The sequence below is a fragment of the Conger conger genome, chromosome 15 (genome assembly GCF_963514075.1).
Source record: "Conger conger chromosome 15, fConCon1.1, whole genome shotgun sequence".
Classification (NCBI taxonomy): Eukaryota; Metazoa; Chordata; class Actinopteri; order Anguilliformes; family Congridae; genus Conger; species Conger conger.
Genome location: NC_083774.1, coordinates 13,624,729 through 13,651,294, shown reverse-complemented (window position 1 = coordinate 13,651,294; position 26,566 = coordinate 13,624,729). Strand labels below are relative to the sequence as shown.

The 26,566-nt window shown below is 43.5% G+C and overlaps 1 protein-coding gene across 3 annotated transcripts in view; it reads right to left on the bottom strand.

The window, feature by feature from the left end:
* LOC133111601 (SH2 domain-containing adapter protein F-like) overlaps positions 1–26,334 on the bottom strand; it is a 67,639-nt gene extending 41,305 nt beyond the window's left edge. For 2 of the 3 annotated variants that reach the window (XM_061222073.1, XM_061222071.1), the window contains exons 1-2: positions 25,663–26,334; positions 11,122–11,251 (exon numbers count right to left, since the gene is read on the bottom strand). In XM_061222073.1, the coding sequence (XP_061078057.1) occupies positions 11,122–11,251; positions 25,663–26,094 (562 nt within the window). In that variant the 5' untranslated portion in view covers positions 26,095–26,334. Of the gene's footprint in view, positions 1–11,121; positions 11,252–25,650 lie in introns of all 3 variants that reach the window. The other variant, XM_061222072.1, reaches the window with a different exon arrangement.
* Between the last annotated feature and the right edge of the window lie 232 nt (positions 26,335–26,566).

Below are 26,566 nucleotides of genomic sequence, written 5' to 3'. Positions count from 1 at the left end.
CTGTCGACGAGCAGTGACCTCAACAAACGATTAGAGCTCAGGCCCTGGAAACCTGGGGAGAGCAGCCCGTGTCCAAAGGTCTCTCCAAAACAAAGCCAGGGTGTCGCAGGAATGCAACCTCCACCAGCGCCGCACAATGGAAATGTCACCCGATTGGACCCGTGACATTTAAGAGCTGGCCTTTCGCTTGGCTTCTCTTTTTTATTTATTCGCAGAAAAAAATGCCACAACAGCCCATTCCAGTTTTCACAGATTATATTATCTAGGCTGACGACGATTATCGCAAATGCGACCGGACGCTAATTCTTCATCATCAAAATGCTTTTTGACAAATGGACACCCGTTTCAAGCAAAGCGCATATATGCTGGGACTTTCATGGAACAGGCCTGAAGACAGCATCACTGGTGGAAGTATGGTAATGAGATGGGCCTGTAACGAGCACAATGAAGCAATGAGAAATAAGCAGCAGCAGTGGAAGACAATCTACAGGCTAAAACTTGCTGAATCGTACAAATGGAAATAGCTTAAATTGGCTGATAATGCTAGCATTAACAAGATATAGTAGTGGGGTTTATGGTCTAATCCGCTTGCATTTCCATACACAATAACCACTGTTAAACCTTTTTATGTTGGTAAGAAAACTAATAATCTTCCTCACTATCCTGCTTTCCAAAAGTGGCCTGTCCTTCCTCGCACTGTCTCCCTCCCATCTCCCAGATGTCACTGCGTATGCCAAACATGAGCTAATCAATCCACAGCAGAGAACTTCAAACAGGCCGCCTCCGCCTGGCTGGCGGGGGTGAGTCGTAATTGCTTTCCCCTCTCGGTTAATTTGAAATCGTATCTGAATACCGAGGTTCATTAGGGACACGAGCCGGGCGAGAGGGCGAGCTCTGCTCCGATCGCGGGGCTCCTGGATCGGAGAGGGCCTCGAGGATGGGCCAGGGGTGGAGCAACATCTCTGTGGGGCAGCCTGTAGCATAGTGGTTAAGGTAAATGACTGGGATGCCCGTTTACAGAGGAGGTTAGAAACTGAGGAGGCGAGGGAGGAGGTACATTATTAATGGTGCAGTAAGCGTAGCGTGACGTAGCGATTGGTCGCCTGGATACTGGAAGCCCAGATGCCCGGTGACTGCAGCGTTGCAGTGTAATTGACTCATACAGCGCTATTGACTTTCTGGTTAAAGGGGCTCGACAGCTGTGCCACAAGAGGGGGTCTGCCTGCAGGTGGGCCAGGGTGTGGAACCTCCAGGGTGACTCAACCATCTCCAGAGGACGGTGATCTACCCTGCAACCAGACGTGAAACAACAGAACCCATCGGACACCGTCAGTTGTGTCTGTGTCTGTGGGCCTCTCCGAGTGCCTCTCTGGGTCCTGTGCATTCATTTGAACAGGCAGGTGTTAGGCAGCTCGCTCTAATCCTGGAAGTGGGCTCTATACTTTAAGGCAATTTGATGGCCCCCTATGACTTCCTGTCACCAGCTGTTTCCTGAGCCCCTCGGTCTTTTCCCACCCACCTAGTTCAGCTCCCCACTGGAGGCTGCGGGTTTAAGAGCAGACGGCGCAGTTCCGCTGACCTGACGCCTCACACCTCTAAAACCGGCTCCGCACACAGCCAGAGACACGGTCTAACAGCTGCAGACAGGGCCTCCATAAACAGGGCCGTGATTGATTTTCATGGAGGAGAATGGATGAGCCCCATGCGTATGTGTGTGGGGGGGGGAGGGACCGAGGAGAAACGCAGTGCTGTTGAGATTTTTAGAAGGCAGTATGCTGAAAGGCCCGACTGGTTGAGTCACACGTCTTCTTGAGGGAGTACATTTATTTATCATCAGACATCAGACATCATACAGCTGAACCAGACAGCATTATTTTATTCAGACAAAAGGAGTCGGGGAGGGGGGCAGTGGCACTAAGTGCTTAGATTTGAAAGAACAAGACACAAATTCGTGCTACTCAACCACAGATATAACTGCAATGACAGCCTTTTATAACTTTCTTAGCATTTTTTTAAAACCATGTGGTTATATGCTTATTTTGTGAGTGTGTGTGTGTATGCGTGTGTATGTGTGTGTGACCATACGTGGGAGTGTGAGCATGTGTGTGGGTGCAAATGTACGCACATTCATACACACGCCTGTATTGGACCGAGAAAGATTACGGACATGCAACATGCAAGGCAAAGCAAATTAAATATGAATGTTGAAACGTATTATGTCTCTGACCTGTTTCCCTGAACAGCGCACAGTTAACAAAACCACTCTGAAATATAAGCAGAGAGAAGAAGAAGGTAATTTCCGTATAAATGTCATACATACACTGGCTCAGAAATGGAGAGGCGGGGAAAAAAAAAACGCAATGACCTTTCGGCTATTTACGAAAGAGGGCAGGCCTGTTACGGGGAAAGTCACGGATCATTAGGTCAACCCGACTTCCTGCTCTTGCTCTACAGAGTATGCTCAAGGTGGACACATGATGGCTTCATCAACTTACTCACCAGCAGAGTCACCTCATGCATCCCAGTGTCAGAGCCTTCTCCTTCATATAGACCTCAAACCATTACCTCAGACTCTACGGCGAAGATCACTGCAGAGTTTTATAAACCCCCCCCCCCCCCCCCGAGGTCTTTTTCAGGACATTGTTCCAACTTCATAGAAACAAGTCTCAGCAATGCACTGGGAGGATAGGAAGGCGCACACTATGAATCATTCATCCAGATTCTGCCTTTTGTTCAGTTCCCATCCAACTCTTCAAAACTATACAAATCACATTACCTGAGGACTGTCAGATGCTCAAATATGCGGTCGCTCGTATCTCCTGTGTGTTTCACACAGCATAACATCCGCTGCTGCTGCCCACACTGGTGAATTCACAGTGCGGTTCACCCGATTCACAGGAAAAATTAAGCCCGCGACAGGCTAGAAGGAAGAAAAGTGGATATTTCAGAAAGACTGTCAATTCAGGACAAAATCATACCATTAAAATATTCTTATTCACACTACCTTGACAGCCTCATGTGAAGAGGCATAATTATGTTTGAATTGCGAGGGTATTCACTCTTGGCAGAAAGAAGATTCGGTATCCTTAACGAGATTAAGCTGTCAAGCATTTGGAATGTGACACTGAGAATGTTTGAAATTGCACATGCCCCGTCTCTCCAAGCCCGATAATCAGATGAACCTCGGAATTATCAGGACCATCTTTACTTCAGCTGTGACAGGGATATATGGACCCATTAGCCAATAGTGAACATAGATGTCCCTCCCACCTCCTGTGGAATGACGAATGAGACTGGTCTGTTGGACTATCCATCAAAGGCAGCCACTACATTACATTACATTAATGGCATTTGGCAGATGCCCTTATCCGAAGTGACGTACAGTTGATTAGACTAAGCAGGAGACAATCCTCCCCTGGAGTAATGCAGGGTTAAGGGCCTTGCTCAAAGGCTCAACAGCTGTGTGGATCTTATTGTGGCTACACTGGGGACGAACCACAGACCTTGCGGGTCCCAGTAATGCACCTTAACCACTACGCTACAGGCTGCCCTTGCCAGCCCTCTCTCAACGGGTGGGCCTAGATGCTACCCGCCATATTTATTGCCCTAGGTAGCATGCACTACGTAGTGCAATGTGACAGGCCTGTACATATGCTCCTTACCCTCCGGGGAACCAGGCTGATGATCTAAGGAGCGCAGACCGAGGCCCAGCTCTGGTGGTGGTGAGCCCCCAGGAGCACCAGCTGGCGCGGGGGGAGATGGGGAAAGGCCGGCGGCCGGGCCGGAGCGACGCTCGGAGCGCCGGGCCCTGCAGCTGGCAGACGGCACGCGGCACGGCCGCGCGGATCAGGGCGAGGAGCGACACGTGGCACGGCCGCACGGATCAGCCGCGCCGAGCAGAGCCACTGTCAGAACACAGGCAGCACTGCGCTAACAAGATCCCCGCTGCAAGCATGCGGGGAAAATACAGAAAGCTAAATGTTGATTTTAGCCGTTACCGGAAATCACCTCAGGGAAAATGAAAAGCCAATAACCGTTTTTTCAAAGCTTTCCCAGAAAATCGTAAGATGCATTGAGCAGTGCAGGAACCTAAAGAGCTACCCTGTAAAGTACCCACACAGTATATAGAATATATATGAATATTTATTTTTGTGGCAAAAAGGAATCTTTACAGCGAGGTTGCTTTACATAATACCGGAGATTAACTTGAATGGCGTGGTTTTGATTGACAGAAATACAGTAATGCATTTAGATGCTGTTTTTCAGGAGCTCCAGGAGATCAAAGACTCTCTGTTCACTCATGACTTACACATTTAATGCACATTCCAGGACTCTTATGGGAAGATGGATCCTAGACATAAGCAAGTCCGTAAGCAGTCTTCAAAAGCCATGGAGCTATGAATGAACATGCGTGTATTATCAGTTTGAAAACCAGTGCAATTCAATTTTATTTGGAACAAGTTTTACAGTTTGTGTATTTAAAAACCAAGCCAAAATTATGATTTTTATGTTTTATGGGGAGAGCATAGCAGTGAATATGCTGAAAAACTGCTGAATCTTGCTCAGGGGCATGAGATTCAGTACTCCCTGAATGCCACACAGGCCTCCACTCTTAATGCCTTCCATCTGCAGGATGCAGTACTTTAGCCAGGCCTGTGACCATGCAGAATGGGTTACTTTCAACAAATATTCTCTGAATCACCATGAATGAAATGCCCAAGACTGCCCCCAGTCCAGTTCGAGTCAAAGTACCACGTACAGTAAGCTGTTCAGATGTAATATTGGAAATCGAATAACAAACATTGCATTTGCCATTGCCTATCTCTTATGGTATGACCCAGATTAGATCTTTAGTAAGAAAGATTGATTTAGACATTTGTGGAAAATTCATGTAAAAACATTGCATGGTAGAAGCCAACACATTTGCTCAAGGAAGTCATGAATCCCAAGGAGTGCATGACAGATTACGACATAGCAGCGGTCACAAAAGGAGTCATAATATGCCCCTCTTATAGACTAAATAAAACTCTCCATCAACCATGAAAACATTATGACACTGCCTCTGGGATGAGACACTAAACCAGGTTGTGGATTAAAAAAAGTCCTAGCTTGCAATGCATAGCCTGAAGCATCTCCAGCAAATAAAACAGTTAGAAAACACTTTGCTTAATGGGGTTCCTTCAATTCATCTATAAGTACCACAATAAATAAAATCACAAGTATAAGCTACAAGTATATAAAACCAAGCAAGACCCACAATCTGACAAATGTGCATGTCGCTGATTAGCAAGGCGACAAAACGATGAACAAATATTTCGGAATGAGTGTCTAGTATGACACCATGTTATGACAAGTTATTATGTGAATACATCTCTGCAGAACCTGAACATTAGCTTAGCAAAAGGAGACAGGGAGCAGGGTTGGGGAATCTTTATTTAAATTGTTTCCCCGTAAAATGCTACAAAGGCATTCCGCATTGATGAAAAGCAAAACTGACAGCTGTCCCTTGAGAAAAAACATATTTCACTACATTCAGCTAAATATGCACCTGGTCTCATTAAATTAAATAAACTGAATAATCCCATTTTGGAATACTTTATTGACGCACCCATAGTTTCACGCTAACGGCAGCAAATTCAGGACAATCACGTTAGCTGTGCCGTTCCCTCACCCGAGGGGAAGCATTTTTAAGGAACGTGGCAGCATTAAATATGCAAAAAGATCCTGCAGCCAGTCATATCACAGCTAGCTGCGTTTACTAATCTGAACTGAATTACACACGGGGCTGGTGCGGCTGACCTTCCGCCCGGCTGTGGCATTGAAGCGTGATTGCGCAGCGGGGCAACAGGTAAGTACACACGCCGAGAGCCACCGGCAGATGTGGAGCGATAACCTGGACAAAGCCGCCCTGGGGCAAGATGCAGCCCTGCCCTACCAGTTCCTGACAAGCCTGAACAACACTGTGCGTGTCAGAGAGAGAGAGAGAGAGAGAGAGAGAGAGAGAGAGAGAGAGAGAGAGAGAGAGAGAGAGAGAGAGAGAGAGAGAGAGAGAGAGAGAGAGAGAGAGAGGGGGAGGGGGAGAGGGAGAGAGAGAGAGAGGGGGGTGGAGAGGGGAGAGAGTGAGAGAGGGGGGAGAGAGTGAGAGAGGGGGAGAGAGAGGGAGAGAGAAAGAGCTGAACAATATGATAGAGAGATAGAGAAAGATGGAAAGAGAAAGAAAGAGAGATAGAGAGGGTTGGAAGATATGCTGAGAGAGAAAGAAGGAGAAAGAAAGGGCTGGAAGATATGCTGAGAGATGGAAATAGAAAGAAAGACAGCAAGAGTGAGAAAGAGAGAGAGAGCGAGAGAGTAAAACACCTTTAACTGCCCCTGTGAAGGCCACACCTGCATTGCTTCACCTTCAGCCTGGCACTCCTGGAGCACTTGAGAAATGGCAGTGACAGATACAAGGATTTCCAGCCTAGCGTCAAGGCAACGCTAAACCACGGCCCAGATAAATGAGAAAGGCTGGGGGGGGGGGGGGGGGGGAGAGAGAGACACACTCCTTATGGCCAAGGCCTACAGCACACACACACACACACACACACACACACACACAGACACACACACGCTGCTCCACGGCAGTGTGGGGAAGACCTCCAGGTTAGGCTGGAGCCCGACTCTCCCAGCCTGCCTCTCTGTGCGACTGGGGGACATTACCAGCAGGCCCGTGGGGGTTACAAAGCCATGACCCCCAGTCTCCAGTAGATTAATGCTCCACCAGACTGGATACCCTACAGGGGAGGTTAGTGGGTCAGCAGGATAGGGGACTTTCAGTGCTTCAGCACCTGCACCAGGACCACAGTGTCCAAGGAGCTTATTACAGCAGTGGCCATTCTTCTGCTAACAAAATATGATCAGTTCATAACAGAGCGCATTGTGAATATCTTCAAAATGTTCTATAGCATAATGGGGGCACACAAAACCTGACATCTTAGGGTTATCAATCATAAAGAGATCCTGCAAGATTATGCCACAAAGGATGCCCTGGGAACTTTTTATATGAGAGGATGCTTTCAATCTGAGGTTTTAAAAGACAGGCAGTGACAGAAACAGTCAACTGAATATTGAAAAAATGCGCACTCCTGGGGGAAACCATCACACAAATCTCAAAAGATTTTTATTTGGAAGGTGCAGTCACAATGAATAAGGATATTAAATCATTGCTCATTGAAATTTTTCCTCCATCTCAAAGTCTAATTAATTTCTGCTACGACAGACATATGATCAATGCATTTGCACTCAAATAATTTACTTAGTGTGAATTATAAATGTGGGGTTTACATCATTTCCTGAGACTGACAACAGCAAATACAGCGTAAGACATAACCTGCAAAAGTGAAAACACTAATGCCAGTCTCTGTCAAGCCAATTTTGGACCTCTAGGACATAAAGCACTCGGAGTTTGGATGGCACACACCTGGTTGCACAAGATCCTTTGTCAGGAACTAAAAAAAAAAAAGAAAAAAAAAAGAAAAAAAAAAAGCCATTTGGAACAGAAGGAGCCCATCTCTCTCAGTCCCCTCAGCTGAGAATCAATTCCAGACCCGGCCACCAGCCAGAACACTGGCACCACAGAACCATGACCAACTCATTTTTTACACCAAAGTGAGATAGGTGATTTTAATTAGGTCACGCTTGACTGGGATCTGCTGTAACAGCAAAGCTGTGACGCTGTGACTCTGTGACTCTGTGACTCTGTGACTCTGTGACTCTGTGACTCTGTGACTCTGTGACTCTGTGACTCTGTGACTCTGTGACTCTGTGACTCTCTCAGATGCTGGGCAGTGTGAAGGCTTTTTTTTCATTTATCTTGAGGGACAGTTAATACATTAATGAAGGCCTTGAGTTCTGGTTAGACATAGCTTACTTTTCATTCTTAGTCTGACGGATTACAGACTAGATACATTGTTGCACATAAATACATACTTTTACTAATTGTATTATATTTGATAGTGACTACTATCAAAGCCATATTAATTTCTACTTGTACTAGTATTATTGCTGTTTTTGTAAAGCTTAAATTGTGTAGGCAGCTCTGCTAACACATAATTTGACTAAAATATACAGAAGTAATAAAAGTTTTATTAAATACTTTTCAAAACCATAATCGCAAAGTAGGTATGCAGAAAGAGTTAAAAACGGCTCATTCAGAAGAAGTATTTCGCAACCATCACACTACCTCTCACCTCACTGTTTGGCAGTAGCTTGACGAAGGAGTTCAATGCTGCAGAACTGACCTCTCTTGTGCTAGCTAGTTTGTACTGGTTATCAAGAGGAAGTTGGCTCAAAGTGGGTCAAATAAATCCACGGCTGAGCGACACTAGAATTTCAAAAACTCAATAGCAGTTCCACCCCCACAGAAAAACAAGAACAGACAGAGACAGGGCTTACATTTGAGCAGAACGGATTGCAACGGCTATACAATGGGTCTACACTAAGCCCAGCAAAGAAAGTCACGGTTTCTACTTCCTAAACATTCGTTTGAGTTCCAGATTGAGATTGCTAATTATTTATTGGCCGTAGAGTGTGAACTGGAACCAAAAAAATGCATCATTTCTGTATCACTCCACTTTTGTTGCAACTGCAATACATTTATTCCTGCAATAAGTTCCAACACTGACTTACCTGGATGCTATGACTACCTAACTGAAGGAAATGTTGATTCATCATTACCAGAAAAGATGCATTTGCCTGAAACCAGCTTGATCTGCATAGACAGCCAATCATTTGCAATTGTAATGTGCCACTCAACGTCTGGTTCCGTGAGGATCTACAAAGTTTGGAAATGTTCTTGGGAGAAAATGGCTGATGAATTTGTGACTTTTCAGTCTAAAATGGTTTTAACCGAAATTACATTGATACAGTCACAACTGTGGAGCACCAGAATTGTACACCCTACAATCAAAAAAACAGTATAACAGTTTAAGCAGTATATTCCAAGTCTTCCAAATTCTGGATTCTATCAAATGCGTTTGATACCAGCACTACCCATATCAATTTTAAGAATGAACCACACTTTTACACATGAAAATGTGCTACCATGCAGAAGCCTTGATTGTGTGACTTATCCTTATCTGCAGGAGGAAGACAGGTCATTGAGGAGGGGTGACCCATCTTTGTTCGAGCAACATTGTTAACATGTACGCTCTGAACCTCACCCCGTGAAAACTGAGGCACTTAAAAGATTCATAGCGGGACACTTAGACATCTCATGCAATTTTAATGTCCCGCGCCGGGGATCGGCAGCGTGCTGGAGAGAGACAGCACGGGGTCAGAGGTCAAAGCTTTGAAACAGACTGACACGAGGCCCATTAAGGATTTTCTGATTTAGGAGTCTAAAATGGTTCCGTTAGCACACTCTGGATGGCAGGGGGAGGGGGAGAGGGGGGGGGTATGCATGACACAAAACCGATTTTCATAGCAACTTAAGCCTCAGGGAGCCGCTAATGGCTGCCGGTCCAGACACAATCAGCACTCGCGGATATGGAATTATTCCTGGCAGATGACTGCATGGCGTTTGGCTTTCGAAGCGCTGCGGTCCGGTGGGAAACAGCCCGTCCAGACCCGCAGGTGTTCTGCCCCCTCACCTGTATCTGCGCCAGACCGGAGAACGGCACGCTCACTCTATCTGCCCGGGCTAGGGAAGGCTGAAACAGCTCTTATACCGTAAAGAACAGATGGAGCCTCTAAAGCTACTTCTCATTGTAAAACATGTAAAGCATAGGATGACAGTTAAATGCAGAAGGCTCACTCTTCTGCTTTCTACAGTGATATTCTCACACAGAGAATACTAGCACGCCAAACTAAACTACTGCAGAAGACATAAACATGTAGTTACAAAAGAGGAACTGGTACGCTGCACACACAGATACTACCTTTGTTTAAAATCTTGGAAGAGCGCTGACGTCAAAAGCTTCCTTCAAACATTAAGTTGTCGATTGAAGAAAGCACGTGAAAGAAAATGTCCTCATCATAAACAGGTTTTACTTTAATTTCAGTGAGAAAGTCATAAATTGGTCTGGAGTTTGTGGATTGACAGCAGATGACAAAATGGTTAATGTCCCAGTAAAGTTTGGCAGAGACATGAATCATTATCTCAGAACAAAGCCTTCTGCTTCCGTACGGCAGTCTGCTATTGAGACCGGCATAAAAGATGAGCACACTGTATGCAGCCCTCCAACAGCTGCGATCTGCATACCACATCATCATATACACACCCTGCATAGAATACCTTTTCAAAACGCCGGAACAATGCAGGCTTATTTTATTAGCACTTTTTGTACAGCCACCAACAAACAAAGTATATACCACGACAAAACAGTACTTCATCACCGCCTGCTAGGCAACAACAGACAAGACACGTTAAGTCACTTCACATAATTGGTGCAATAAAAAAAAATGCAGCTGAGTTGTCTGCACCAAGGAGAGGACAAATAAATTGCACTGACATTACAGGAGCACTTCTCATAAAGAAAAGTTCATTCTGTATGTGCCCTTTGGATGTGCCCATTAGCAATCTTCCATTTGACAATAATACAGTCTCCAGTCTTGTTGTGGATTCAAATCAATAACTCGGATTCAAAAGTAAAATAAGCAAAAACTACTTTACTGCCACCAGCGCTATACAGCTTTACCTCTCCAACACTGCCATACACTCCTTCTGTACCAACTAAACAGTACAGAACTAACTAGAGTGGAGTGTACGTGTTTTTCCACAGGTGATTAGCTATTCATGCATCTTGAATACAACCTTTGAATATCGCCAGTTAATTTTTATAATCTCTTCTCTTATTTTTCAAAACTGTAATACACCACATTACATTACATTACATTAATGGTATTTGGCCGACGCTCTTATCCAGAGCGACATACAGTTGATAAGACTAAGCAGGAGACAATCCTCCCCTGGAGCAATTCAGGGTTAAGGGCCTTGCTCAAGGGCTCAACGGCTGTGCGGATCTTAGTGTGGCTACACCGGGATTAGAACCACCGACCTTGCGGGTCGCAGTCATGAACCTTAACCACTATGCTACAGACACCACATATCTGTGGAGCAATACATCCACAGTCGGGTCTTACCCGCCATCATCTTCTGGGCCTCGTAGGGCTCCATGTAGCCGTCGTTTTCTGGGACTTTCTCCGTGGTGGCCTGGGTCCCGCCGGCCTGTTTGGCGTCAAACGGGTCAGCATAGTCCTCCAGGATAAGCAGCTAAGTGTGAAAGGCAAAAATGCAGAGGGGGAGAAAGAAAAGGGGAGGAAAAAAAGGAGAAAACATGAGTAAATCGTGCCTCTCTTTGACTCTACAGCAGCGCACAGCTCTTGAGGGAGCAGCACAACAGAAGCAAAAACACGGATAAGGAACAGCTGGAGAGAATGGCACATGGAGCCACAGTATAAGCTGGACCAAGGAGCCGTGCTTTTTACCGACGGAAGCGTTGACTCAAAGTCAAAGGCAGAGGGAGGAGGTCTCTCCACATGCATAATAATCGCAGAAACACTTTCTGATCCACACATACCTGTGATATGTTCAATACCACAAACCAAACAAAGAATTACAAAGGGGCTGTTTCCACAACTAGCTTCCTATTCATAAAAGAGAGGTCCTTGCTTGCATCAGGCTATAACTATGGTAAAGGTAGAATTAACATCTTAAGACATAAACAGAGGTTTTTTAAACATGTGATTATGTTAGGACCCATTTCCCAATCATTTATATATGATAAACACGCAAAATAAAACAGTGAAAGTAGCCCATCTGTTGTGAGCACAAATATAAACAGCCTGTTGGGGAGTAAACTGGCCAGCATAGTCCTTAAGAATAAGCTCCACCCTCTACCCCACAGCAGCCAATGAAAGCTCCCTGAACACAGACTGCAAAGGAAATGGTGACACAAACACTGCTGGACTCCAGGATATACGAGGTAACTACGGCACAAACACACAGACACACACACACACAGACACACACACGCACGCACAAAAACACGCACGCACACGCACGGCTTCCGGTCAGCTCTCCAACATCGAGAGGCAGAGGGAGAGAGACTGAGACGATGAACAAACATAAAACCAATAAAATGGAACTGAAAGTAAAAGGGTGGCTGCTCCCATAATGAATGTGCCGGGTAACTCCGGGGAAGAACCTTTGCTTCATTTATAGCACATCATTCATCAAGAAAATAAACAAGAAAGCTAGAAAGCAACCAAGTGGCAACAACAGCTCTCTCGCAAGCTTTATGCTTAGCTCCCCAGCATGCATCCCAGAGACACACCACTCTGACCTCCCACTCTCTCCTATATGCCAGAGAGGACCTTCATTTTGAAAATGTGCACTCCCTCCGCAATAAGTATATCAGTGAACACAACATGAAAATGTGATCAACTAAGAAAGAATATCCAGTAAAATATTAATCCCTCCATACAGGCCATGCGACTGCAGAGAAGGCAAGAACAGCTTAGGACATCAAAGAATGGAGGTGCGCGGCAGGCTGTATGTTCAACCACATCAGATACATGAAAGGTGGATTAGATGGACTTCACAGAGGGGTTTCAAATGCGTGCCAGACTCAGAGATAAATGCAGAAAGTATGTACCTCTCCCTCTCTCTCCCTCTCTCTCTCTCTCTCTCCCACCACAAAAAAGCTTAATGCAAGCAAAACTGCAGTTAATCATCCTCATTGTGTTTAACCTTGTCTTCATAACACCACAAAACAATAAGTACAGGTAAACCAAACCAAACCAAAAAATAAATCAAGCAAAATACATGAAAGAGAATCAAAAGGACCCCAGCCCTGTCTGTGTAGTTTGACTGGATGGTTTCCATGGAGAAAACAGGCCTACATGCTGTCAACAACATACAATATGTATGAGTCCTTGACCATATGCTAAAAGCCATCTGTTTGAATCATATGTGGTGTCTTATCTCAGGCTAGATTTAATTCAATAGCCCCTGAAGAGAAAGATAAGAGAATGTGACAGCAAGCTCTTCCGCTAATGGATGCAGCAGTAGCGCAAAGTACATTTGTTTTCATGTTTCAAACACTGGCAGGCTCTGTGAGGCTCTGTGCACTGATATCACACACTGAAGAGTCATTAAACAGCTCTGACAACAGTGTTTGCAGCAATACGTTTCTTTGTCACAGAACATAAGGACAGAACAAGATTTTTTTGTCAAAACAAACCAAGAAATATAAAACATTCAAGTCAAATATGATTAGTGTCTATTCCAGCTTTATGGTCACTTCCTTTTAACTATAGCAACACTGCTCCACTGTTCGTAAGTCCAGATATGAAAAGCAACCAGTTTGACAGTTTACACTGTAACATGAACTACAACAGCCAGTCACCAGTTTTCGCAAAATGGTGGGTGGTGGGAGGCAGACTGGTAAGTAAAGGTGTTCCTCATTAGCTGTGCAGGAAGTGAGAGTTCCTCCTTCAAATCCCTTGGAGTGCCCTACCAGGGAGTAATTAACGGACCGCAGTAATAACAGGGCGACACGGAGAGAAATGGACCGCTTCAGAGCGAGGGGCAGGCTACGGAGGAACCATCTGCCGGCTGGTAAGGGCGGGCGTGTTGGAAAAAACTGAATCAAGATCCTCACGGAAGTCAAATTCCACGCCAGCACCGAACCCTCTCACGAAGGGTACCGTGGCCTGTTCTCTGATCAGTCATCTGCTTTAAAATATGTGCATGCTGTTGGAGAATATATTTATTATCTTCTAAAATATATGTAAAATCCAAATAAGCATTTTTCACCCAAGGACTTTTGAAAGCACACAGTACAGTGTACGGTATATAGCACATTTATAAATTATGCTTTGTAGGACCAAACACTTCCACAAACATCGATGATATTTTCTCAGCACAAATATAAGCTTAGGCCCCTTTGAAAGCAGGCACTGTCCAAAATACTTCAGAAGATAACTTTGCTCAGAGGGCTTTACAAAGGAACCTTGCAAGTGAATATTATTCCATCCAGTGAACCTTCAGCAATATTACCATGCCAAAGAGATAGAGAAGGATTTCTCCAATTATTTGCTCTCTGGTACCATGCTGAGCTAAAACCCCTCTATGTCTTACACCTGCCAGCACAGGGATAGCCTGTAGTCATGTGGGAAAATGGACCAAGACTGCTTAAAATGCATTATGGGGTTTCAGGGATTGAAGTCTATTTCAAATCAGTCCAAGTTAACTAAGCACATTAGCCGAGCTGTAATGGTGTAACAGCCATTTTCCATTCTGTGTTCATATTCCTGAAGGCTAAAACTCAATTGTGCGTCTGATGCCGTATTAAGTGATAGAAAAAAAGGCAATTACATTTTAATTTTACAGAAACCAAAGTCAAAAGTGGTGCCTGACTGTAGTTTTGCCCTGAAGTCCTTGTTCAGTAAACCTCCATATTCAACCTGAAAAGTTGAGCAATGTGTCAAACAGAACAACCAGTAAGGACCTGGCAGATACTGCATGCTCAAATAGACAAATGGAGTCATGCAACCAGGCTGAGTCTGCTTACTACATGGAGAGAGACAAACAGACACAGAGGGAAAGATTTCACTTTACCATAAAAACAAGAGATTTTGGAGCTGGGTGCTTGGTGGCCCTGTGTTTCAAGTACACACACACACACAGACACGCAAGGGATCACAAACACTATATTTGATTCAATTCACAGAACACATAGGATTGTAGCCAAATACAAGGCTATTTGACTCATGGATTCAGCAAGTCACTAAACTGCCTTCAAGCATTTGAAGGATCTTGTTGACTTGGTTACTCCTTAGCCATTTAATTTAAAAAGAAACTGCCCTTAGAACAAATTGAGCATCACAATTGCACACGATCAATCTTTTCAGAACCAAAATGAAAATGGGCTCCCACTGTGAGTTGATATATGATTATTTATCTGAAGTAGCATCACACCTTTCATAACACTAATTCCTTACAATGTTGCTGTACTGTGTAGCTCACCACAACTATTGTTTTCCTTGTTATAAGTAAAACAAATCCAACCAAAAAACAACAATGTGTTGTGTGTCCCTAATAAAGAATTTAACCAGCACAAGATCCTTGTCGTTGCGCACAGGTGATGTTCTGCGCCCATCAAGAACTTTCAGGCTTGCAGGCTTCATACACTGCATACAGCACTGATCAGGGTTTTTATTTTTGCAATAGGATGCTAAGAAAGGCCATATTTAAATGTCTGATGTAGACTCATCTCCTGTACTTCAAAGCCTTATTGATCACACAATGCCATAGTGTCAGAAGTAAAAACAGTCCAGAGATTTTAAAAAGGCAGTTGTTACTGCAGTATTGTTAATGGTAAAAAGCTGCATAAGTCAAATCTGACAATGTGGTGTACAGTCAGAAATGTAAACTGTAAAAGAATTCTGACAGCACAATAACCGCTAATGAGCAGTGAATTCATACATGTCCTCAGATAAATTAATTCACAAGATTTGCTTTCAGCCTTATTAAAAGCTTCAAAATCATGGATGGAAAAATTTATGGCTCAGCGCTGTAAAAATGGGAAGGGGGAAAAAAGCAATTCAAGACAAATGACTAGGCAGTAAACCCCTAAAGCGCTTGTACCTAAAAGCATTATCATTACCACTCTGTTATGTGATAAAATTTAGTTCATGATTAATTGATTCATCAATATGCGGTTTCTTTTACCTATAGGAATATACACTCAGACCACTTTATTATTTGACTTTCTTTCTTTTTTTTTTACTTATTGGTCTTCGGCTGCTGTAGCCTATCCACTTAGAGGTTTGACACGATGTGTGTTCAGAGATGCTCTTCCGCATACCACTGTTGTAGTGTGTGGTTATTTGTGTTACTGTCACCTTCCTGTCAGCTTCGAACAGTCAGGCCCTGCTCCTCTGACCTCGCTCTTTAACAATGTGTTTCTGCCCGCAGAACTATTGCTCACTGAATGTTTTTTGTTTTGCGCGTTGTGTGTGAAAATCACAGGAGATCAGCAGTTTCTGAGATACTCAAACAATTATTCCATGGTCAAAGTCTACATCACATTTCTTCCCAATTCTAACGTTAGGTCCGAACAACAGCTGAACCTCTTGACCATGTCTGCCTGCTTTTATGCATTTAGTTGCTGTCACATGATCGGTTGATTAAATATTAACAAGCAGGTCTACTGGTCTACGTAATAAATTGCTCAATGAGTGTATGTGATGTATGCATTTAATCAAGCCATTATCTGGTGCACATCATACGTGCGAATACAATTCTTTTTGCGATCATCTGCGCTTTAGAACAACCAGCTGAGATTTGAATGATTTATTTATTAGCTGCTCCTTACAAATTCAAAGCACACAAACGTAGTTACTTAAATCTATAAATCCAGGGGCATTTGAGAAGGTTTATTTTCCTGAATAAAAGTATAAAATCCCCAAAGACGCTGCATGCATATTGCATTGTGTGTGGTAGACAGGATACTAAAAAATAATATCTGGAGAAACCCTCAAACATTTCAGTTCTGAATGATAGTGCTGTAAATTATAGGTATACCATAATAGTTACTAAAGTTGTGATATTATTTGTATAACCAATATAGTATGCAGTATGTTAATAAAAAAATGAATACATGCATACACATCAGCCAAACTCTTCGCTATTTAAACTGTACCAGACCCTTCTTTTCACAATGTATATGTTATCCTCCTCTCCCCGAGCTCACAGTAAAGCAGTTCATGAAAACAAACTGCAGGGTTGCAGCGGAGCATGACTGTTAGGGAGCAGTGCCAAGGGTGCAGGTTCAGTTCCCAGGTGGGCTACTGCAGACACACCCCTGAGCACGGTACCTGACCCGAATTACTGAACAGCGTCAGTGTATATCCAGCTGTACAATGTCCAGTATACACCTCTGATAACAGCATCTGCTAAGTGTGTAAAAATTAGTGTAATTCATCCACAAGCTGGGATTTGTAAGTTATGGAAAAGGTGAACATATTCATTACCTCATGGCTGACAGTTACATTAGAAAGCAAGCAGTGAGCGTTGCCCACATCTCATTCTGAGAACATTGTTAAAAATGTTCCTCTCCATTTCCAAAATTACAGAAGGAGCCTTCAGCTCTGTCCGTGCCCTTCAAAGCCTGGATGAAATATCCATTTTAACTCTTCTACCTCGTGGGTAAATCACTCCCTTATGTTTCAGGAGTCCCTTTCCCTCCAGAAGGCCGGATCTGTCTTCACTGCCCAGATACCGGGAGCAAAGCCGCAGTCCCGGCTTTCCCGCTGGGAACGGCTCGCAGCGACCCAGGCAGCGACTGAAACGCCTCCCGTCAGGACCTCCATTAAGTGTTTCTTTACGGGATTAAAGCCCTCTTAATATACAAAAAGGTACTCGAGATCAAGAACTTTGACGACGTGCCTGACAAATTCCAATTTCCTTTCTCTGCACAGCTTTCGCACTGCGTTACAGATTTATCCGTCACGGCTACTGTTCAGAATAAAAGAACGTAATTTGAGGCAATTTGTTACGGATGAACGGGTTTGTGCACGTCTGCGCACACAGACACACGAGAACTGTCATTTACACAGCCATGCACTTATTCCTCCGCAAATCTAAGGTGTCGAAAGAGGGCTTGCAAATGCGAACACAAACAACCTGTCGCTACAGTACTCCGCTGTGTAATGGAACAGGACAGTGAAGAATACTGTACTGTGGCACTACTGTTCAGCTGGGATGTGTGGAGAGACTGTAGACAAACAAATCGGTGCATAAACAAACAGCGCAGAGAAAAGGAGGAGGAGTGAATGCTGTTACCGCATTCAGGAGAAACCAGGCCTGAGTTAGGCCTTCTGTGGTGGGAAGTTCAAGCAAGTCAGACCAGAGAGAGGCCAGCACTGGGAGGGCCCAATATCAAACATCCATCTTCACATGGCTTTATGTATAAATACAGACCAAGAGAGCATGATTCCGCAGGACGTATTGGGACACACTGTCAGATAGCACCGAGTAAAATATAGAATTCCGTTTGGATTCAAATGGGGAAAATGTGAGAAAAAAAACTGAATCTAGCAGAATTCCAAGCGGTGAGCCCAGGGAAAAGGGAATGTCACCAAGTTGTAAACACTTCCTCTCAGGAAGGGAGCACTTCCTTAATCCTGAAATGGCCCACTTGGCCATTATTTTCCACGAGCAGAAGTAAACACTGGCTGCCTCTCGTCTCAAAGAAAATTATTCCTCCTGTGTCCCTCAACTACAAAGTTCTTGCCAGGGAAGGAGACCATACATTAAGGCAGAGATAGACAAGAGATTTCAGCTTCATGAAGCTAACACTGACCTTTTCTTATCTCCTGTAGCAATGAATACACAGAATTAAGCCGAACTGCAAAAACGAAACGGAACCGAATACATTACTTTGTATGTAAAATAAAGAAATAAAGAAACAAGGAAATAAAAATGATGCAAATTTTCCAAAGAAGCAGCTATTGTATGTTTTCTATTAAATGCAAAATGCAAATATCAGTCAAAGACATGCTAGCAGTGCAGTCCTCCCACACAATGACTAAGGGAGCACAGCGGAAAAGAAAGAAGAGCCCCAGGTTTTCAGTGGCCTCCGCACACATGCCCACTGCTGATGTTACAGAGGGATGAGTCAGTAAATGTTCTATGCTCAATTAGGAATTAAGCAATAGTAACAAATAGGGGCATGTCACAAGTTGTGGTTATAACAGAAGGACTTGCCTCTGGAAAGAAGAATTTAACGTACACAAATTATGACTGGGTTTAAATCAACGAAGCTTCTCTCGAATATCAGTTCAGAGTTATGTACAGACCTGGCGGGTGCAGCCAGTGAGTCTGACAGGTTTGCATACACGTCCCCTGAAATATGAGAAAACGGGGAAGAACATGAGGCTGAAATCTGAATGGAAGACTGAGGAAAACTCTCCAAGCTCCTCTCACCTCTACGTCTGATGGACGCAAATGCACATCCAGACAAACCCTCTATATCAGAGGTGGTTTTCATGCCAACTGCTGGTCTTAATTATTTAATTGGCTCTAACATTTATGCCATCTGACATTTTAGCTACATTTCTTGATGAATGCATGAATAACAGTCAAAGAATTGTGTCCCTGTATGAAATGGTTTTACTGTGATCTAATCTCAGTGAACTAGTGTTGGTGTATACGGCCAATTAGCTCATTTAGCCAGAGAAATCGGTGGGAAAAAAACCTGCATACACACCGGCCCTCCAGGACTGGAATTGCCCACCCGTGCTCTATATCATCCAGTGTCAGAACAGAGCCAAGCAGCGTAAGCTAATCTAGCACAGCCCACCCGAGAACACGGTTCCCGGCAGTATAACTCCTCAGTGATTGAAGGCGCTAACGAGCTAGTACCACTAGCAAAAGCACAGATCTCACACTTTTGACCCATATCAGTCGGCCATAATAGGCTTCTGCTGTAACTTTGTTAAAAAGGGAGCCCGAAACAGCCAGTGTGCATTGTCTAGGAGCACTCTCGTGCTTACACAGCAGACAGGAAAAATGGGATCAAGGTGTTGCTTTGGGACAGGAATTGATTATCCCAATTAGAGAGCTCTGCATTCAGAGACAAAACCACGCCAACATTTACCAGCGAGGCAGCTAAAAATACCTAACCTTCCTGCGGCCTTAACATACGCGCGTGAGATGTCATAGGACCTAAGGACTCTTTTCTACCCCTTTTAATCAGCCTGTAATGGTCTGGTTTCCCAGCCATGGTTTCCTCTGGCTGGCAGCACTTTACTTTGTCATTAAATAAAACAGTGCCATGTGTCTACTGGCACTCTCAGCGCACTGACCAGCACAGCTTTCTTACTGGCAGGCAGTGATTAGCCAGGGACGGAAGGAGAACACTTCACGTAATGCAGTGCCTCAAAAGACAAAGAATTTAGTCCAGTCTAAAGCTGTAGAATGTGACAGAATAAAGGCCTAAATGGTACAATCACGCTCACACACATACACATTATCACGCGCGCACGCACGCACGCACGCACTCAGTTACAGTAAAAACAAGCCAGGAATTAGATGCTTTAAACTCCAAACAGCATGTGCAGCCAAAATTTCCGAGCTAAATACCTTTCCCAGGTCAACCTCATCTTCCTGCAGCAATGCCGTTCTGACATCACTAAGATAATGAGCTGGAACATTTAAAAAGAAAACTTACACAGGCAGTATTGGCACACTGCTCAAACTGTCAAATTCCTTCCTCAAAGGAGGACTTTCCAAATCAGATCGGTTTGGATAGCCAAGCACTACGGAAGTAAATAACTAAATATTTGGTCAATGGATACTGGTTTACTCTACTGGAATAGGATCTGGATACTCTTTAACAGTAGGTTAGAAAGTAAAAAAGTTAATGTTAAAATTACACCAATATGGATTGTTTTGTTCACCCAACACTGGGTTGATATGAGTTTTAACTTCGGCTACAGAATTCAACGTGAATAAGAATGGTATGGAAATGAACTAAACACTTTTTATTATTTATTTATGATTCACATTTGCATTATTCCTGTTTTACATTTCATCTGAATATCCGGATATTCATTTACATCTAGAGAGGACACAGGGTTCTCTATGGAACCACAAAGACTGTGAGAAAGTTTATAAAAACACATGATTTCATAAAACCGATATCACATGCACATTTCAGACCCATTGTGTCAATATTATAAAAAATGTAAGCTTTCGTTGCACATTTAGAAGACCTAAAAACAGACAGATGTTCTTTACTGCAAATTAATGGGTTGTTCTTACATTGGAGGTTCAAAAGTCAGAAAAATAAAATAAAACTAGAAATATTCAAAGCATGCAATTTCTTGTCTGCAGATGCTGTTCTGCTAAAAAGCTGCTTGCTGGCTGCTGAAAGCTAAATTAAGAGGGCCACTTCCAACACTGTTCTGACATTTAGCAGAAGTGCTTATTAAACCCCACAGGTTTAATTGGATGCTAATAAGGGGGGATGTGCAATATCCATCAGTCTAGCTCGATGCCTTGAAAGAAAAATATTACAGCAATTTCATGTATATGCCGACATGTATATGCATTCAATCCTCCCAGCAGACTGTGGTCCCTGTGGAGAACAAAGGCCTTGCATGGATACACTAAACACTTAGCCCCTCACCTTAGACCTGAAACATTATTTTTCAAACTGAAACCTTTCAAAGACAGACCATGGGATTGTGGAAAAAATTAACTGGCAAATAGGTTATTCCTGCATTCAATGCTTTGGAAGTGGTGCCCTGTGCTCTCATAGGTAAAGACAAGACTCACACATATCACAGAAATAAGCCTGATTATATTATAAAATCATCAGGAGAAAAAGAAAAGTGACAAAATTGATTCAACTCAGACCTCCTATGTAAGAGTGACCTCGAAGTTACCATTCACAAATATACTGACAGAGCCCTAGCAAGAAGATTACATTTGACAAACAAAGAATAAAGCTATTAACATAAAACTGCACGACTAACCTTAGAATAAATGAAATACAAAGACAAAGGATAACATGGCGAATAAGAGCAATCGGTCCATTTAGAGGACTCAATAAATTGATAGTTCAAATGGATCAGTATCTGAAAAGGCAATAAAAAAAATATTATGGAAATTCATTTTTTACCATCTCTGCCATTTGTCTTTTGTGAATATATAGCATACTCCTGGGTTTTAAGTGCTTTTTGTTTTCACCTCTAAGTAATTCAATGAGTGGAACACACAGTATACAACAGACATAACATAATCTTCTCAAATGTTCAACTGTAACTCTGTATCTAGTTCCCCGTAGTAAGCTTTGCCAAAAGCGGAAATGTACAAATCTCTATGCAGCAACTCTAACAGATACTCACGCCTCAGTAGGCTGCAGATAACAGCGTTAAGAGTATCTACAAACGGAGTGCTATGATGGATGATTAGCTAGTCATTGTCCTTTAAGGAGGCCACAATCAAATGCTCGTCTGTAATGGCACTGATGTTATACAACCATCAGGCTTGCTGATGACTATATAGGCCTGACACACGCTGGAGCTAAAGCGGACTGACCCAACAGCAGCTGCTCCTCTCTGCCATTGCCTGCTCTTCTGGGGCCTGTCCAAAGCTGTGGTTTTCCCAAAATAACTCCCGCACTGCTTCCATGTAGGGATGGAGAATCGGGCTTCGTCAAATCAAAAAATGGGTGGATTAGCATGTAAGTCACTCAGGGATTTGAACCCATGCCCAAATCATCAACCCCCCCTCCTGCATCCGACTCTTCTGTTTTCAGCTCCAGTGCAGATGGAAGCAGAAGTTATGTAACTCTTTGGCATTTATTCAACCATACATGGTTTATTAATTTTGTAGATCTGAGCTCACTAAATTGTGTATGTAAAGAGAAACCAAAACAAATTTGGTACAGTACAAGGCGATATTGACTGAATCCATGTTGACCAACACTTTCGGGTAAAGCTGAGACAATTCACCATTACAAAGACACTCAGGCACCAAGTAAAAAAAGGTATTTTGGTTCCAGATGTGCATCTTAGCAGAGGAGCAAGAGAGAAAAGATACACTATCAATACACCATTACGAAAGTGAGATTCACATAACCTAAATTAATTATCACTTGGTATCCAGAAGGGCTCCTAGCACTAACAAAAGTTTTCTCCGGTCAAGCAAACCATAAACACAAGCATGCTCCAATTCTATTGAGGATGTGACTGGTTCAACATTGGGTTTTCTGCATTTGCGAGTTCATCCTCTTCATGTTTTACTTTTAATCCATCTATTCTGGTAAAATGTTGGAGTAGCTCAAAGTAGCTCAATGTAAACTGTTGGAGTAGCTCAAAGTAGTTATCCATACGACAGGCTAATCATCCACCATAACTCACTGTACCATAAGTGCCTTACTAGCAAAAAGGAGAACTTCTTAAATCAATGCAAGCCCTTTCATCCGCGAAAAAAAAATGTGTGCTGTGCTGTTATTTCACAGTTCCCATCATGCAATAGGTGAAACGGTAAAACCACCGCAGGTGGCTCGCCCCGTTTTTAGATCGCTGCGTATTACACAACCCGGTCAAAGAATCCAATGAAGGCAGCCGCAGGGTCCGTTTCCCCTGCACAAACCATTTCAACAGCTGGAGAGGATAATGAACTTACGAAGCAATGCTGAAGGACTGCTCGGACGTGATGAAGCAGGCGTCGGAGAAGCAGTTACATAATTAGCACCCGTTGCTGAAGTAGCCCTATCAAAACGTCAATACGGGCGCTGAAGAAACGGGAGAGTGGCGTGGCAAAAATAAAAAGGCTGTAGGCTGGCCTTCTCTGGTCATAGCCATTCAAAATTGAGCCTTGTGTGCCCTCACAATTTAGCAGCCTGTTAGCTGTTCGATAAAAAATTACATTCTCCATAAAAGTGCAGCTGCCAATGTTAGCATATTTGGCCATTGACATCCATATCGAGCACAGCCATTTTAAATGCTTCTGAATGTGATGAGAATAAATCAAGTGTTGATATTTCTTTGAGGTTGTTGAGACATCCATCTTGTCAAAATAACAATATCAGTAACCACAACAAAGCATGATATTTCCTGATTCCTTATTCAAAAAGGAAGTGTTTAGTTACTGAATGAGCTATAATATCCACTGACATTCCTTTCTCAGCTCATTCACTGTCGGTGTCACTTTCACCTTGTTTTACCAGAAATCAGATGTTAGGGTGTATCAAAAGATGAACTTCACAGATAAACAACAGGCAACTTCTCAAGGCAATGTCAACTGCATCACTCGCTGCCAGTATGATTCTGATTGAAGCTCAGTCCACAAAGTGTTCTGGTCAAAGAAAACTAAATTTTATGCATTTCCATATGCTTTTTTTCAGTTGGGCACAACAGTCCCCTGAATGTCACCAAGGAATGCTCGCAGTAAGCAAATGCAGGTATTGCAGCCTAAAGTGAGATGCAAAAAGAAACATCTCAGCAGAATCTATGATATATAACAACTAGGTGGAAGTGAAACATTATTTATCGGTCCCTGCCAGTGACTAGCCTGACTGACTGACTGAGTCCCACTGACTGAGTGACTCTAAGACTAATTGCAATTGCAGACTGAATGCAATTTATTAGTTACACTGTCTTGATTGATTCATTGATTCTACCCCAGATTTCCCCCCAGAACAGCCAAACTGAAAGTGTGCAACTGCAGGAGCTCTGGGGAACGTGCTCATTTCTGACAGCTCACCCACTCAAACCACGCCTCAGTTCCAGCCAAGGATCACAACTGCAGCGCCTGTGCCCCTCACACCCTGAGGCGGGGGTTAGAACGAGGCAGAAGAAGTAACACACTTTTATGGGTTGGAGGTCATGGTGACAGAAATTATGTAGTGCAACAGAAATGCATGTAAAAGGGTAGAATTGTGCCAGTGTTCAATATTGGACTGTGTTCTGACAGGACCTTGCTTTCAAAGCTCCCGTGATCGCACTTGTCATGGTGAGTCAAGTTAGCAAATAGAAATGAAGAAACTTCTGGACGTGGTGACTGGTAACGGTGAGTAGCCTGCATGAGTTATGCAGCTAGGGTGTTGCCTGCATTGGGCAATAGCCTACTTTTGCACCCCTTCTCAAAAGCGTAGGTGTACTTCCTGGATCGTCTCCTCCTCTTTGCATAGATATCGGCCTATGGCAAAGCAGCAATATCACGACACAGAATCCCGTGCATTCCTGGATTGGTTAATCAGATTACCCTATTTCTAAAAAGGCACAGGGACGCGCTCAAATGATTCAAATGATCTTTTGAACTGTGCACCTTGGCGGACAGTTAGAGGTTCAGAGTAATATGTGATTAGCGAATAGATCCAATGCATCCTTGCTTTAGGGATAGCTTAAAGTGAGCTATTTAGTCTATCATGTTCTGGAAGCACATTTAAATCAGTCTGTGTAATTATATGTGCAATAAGTTACATTTAGCAAACCAAGCGGTACGGACAAGAACTATATATTTTCCAGTAGAAATGAACAATGTAAAAGGGAGAAGTGTGAGAACAAAGGCAGGCTAATGTTCGTTTTAAGGCAGAGGAATAACCCCTCATATACTATACGGCACCTGCACGTCGGATACGTTTTGTGGAATTAATGTATCGCTCTATTCCATACGTCGCCTTCAAGCACGATCAACTTCAGGCTATTTTAGTATCTGTATAAAATCAGAAATTAACAGAAAATCAGAACTAACTGTAGTCTACACATATGTCTTGGTTGGAATGGACTCGTGTTTTCAAGTGATATTTGCCAACCGATACCAGGCGTGGAAGTGTCTGACGCTAATTTGATTCCCACTCTTAAGGAACTGACTAAAACGAACGTTTTGCCATTCTCCGTTTGTTTGTTTCTTAAAACTAAATTATGGCACTGGATATTTAGTAAACTAGGCGTAGACTAGCGTAGGTTACTCACTTCGGCTCATTACATGCAAGTATGTATTTCACGTGTCCGACTTGACTAGTCTAAATGCTTAGCTATAGCCTACTCAACTTTTCTCACTAACCTTACAGACTCTCTGAAACTTTAAACGGCTACATTGTTGTTACACAATCTACACAGTTGCACGCGTGTTCACGCTGCACGTACATTAAGCCTTACCTTTTCTTGTTTGTTTTCCTTCTCAGCGGGAGGGGAAGTGGGAGATTTCACGTTCACAGCAGAAACAGCTGTAGCTGGTATTATGCCACTGCCTGGAACAGAATTGCTTTTCTCGATCGTTTCTACCTTGATAAGACGGTGCTTTGGTGACACGTATTTCATATCCGGCGACCCTAAAGAACTCAAACCTGTTGAGAGCGAAACGTTTCCACCTCCTGTGTAAGGGTCCTCGAAATCCATTTCTTTCTGTAGTTTGTAAGCTGCGAGAATGTCCGGCTGTGCGGGACTCGGGTAGTGACAAGTGGCCGCAGAGCTTGGCTGGTGGTTGCCTGACACAGCGGAGAGGCAATTCCTGTAGTCCGGCTTTGGTGGAGCCGGTGGTGGCGCTTTGGTGGTTTTGAACCCTAGGTGTTCCTTGAACCATTTGGCCATGCTGCCAGCGCATCGCTTACAAGTCAGTTTTGAAATTTCGATCCACTTTTCCAGTCCTAAGTCCTCATCTCCTCCCCGCGTCCGGATCTTTGGCTCTCCCCGACGAGAAGTATTGACTATTTATTTAGGTCAGTTCCTCTTTATGCTGTCTCCGCCGCTCAGGAGTCTTCGGAGCTGAAATCTTGTCCAACTACTCCAACTAAATTGCAAATGCAGTCGTAGTAGCTACTGTACACTTGAGCACACTCGCAACGCTAAGCAATATGGGAGAGCTGGCAGCTGGGTATTTAAAGTCATCCACTCTGTCTACTTACCTGGGAACGCTCACTGCCACCTACTGGACCAATATGTTAATTTAACAGACTCGGACAAAAAACTGATTCCAGTTCACATCCATTATTCATTTATTCTAGTAATCTCATATACTATATGCGATTTTTGTGTGTCTGTGTTAAATCACAATACAGCTAAT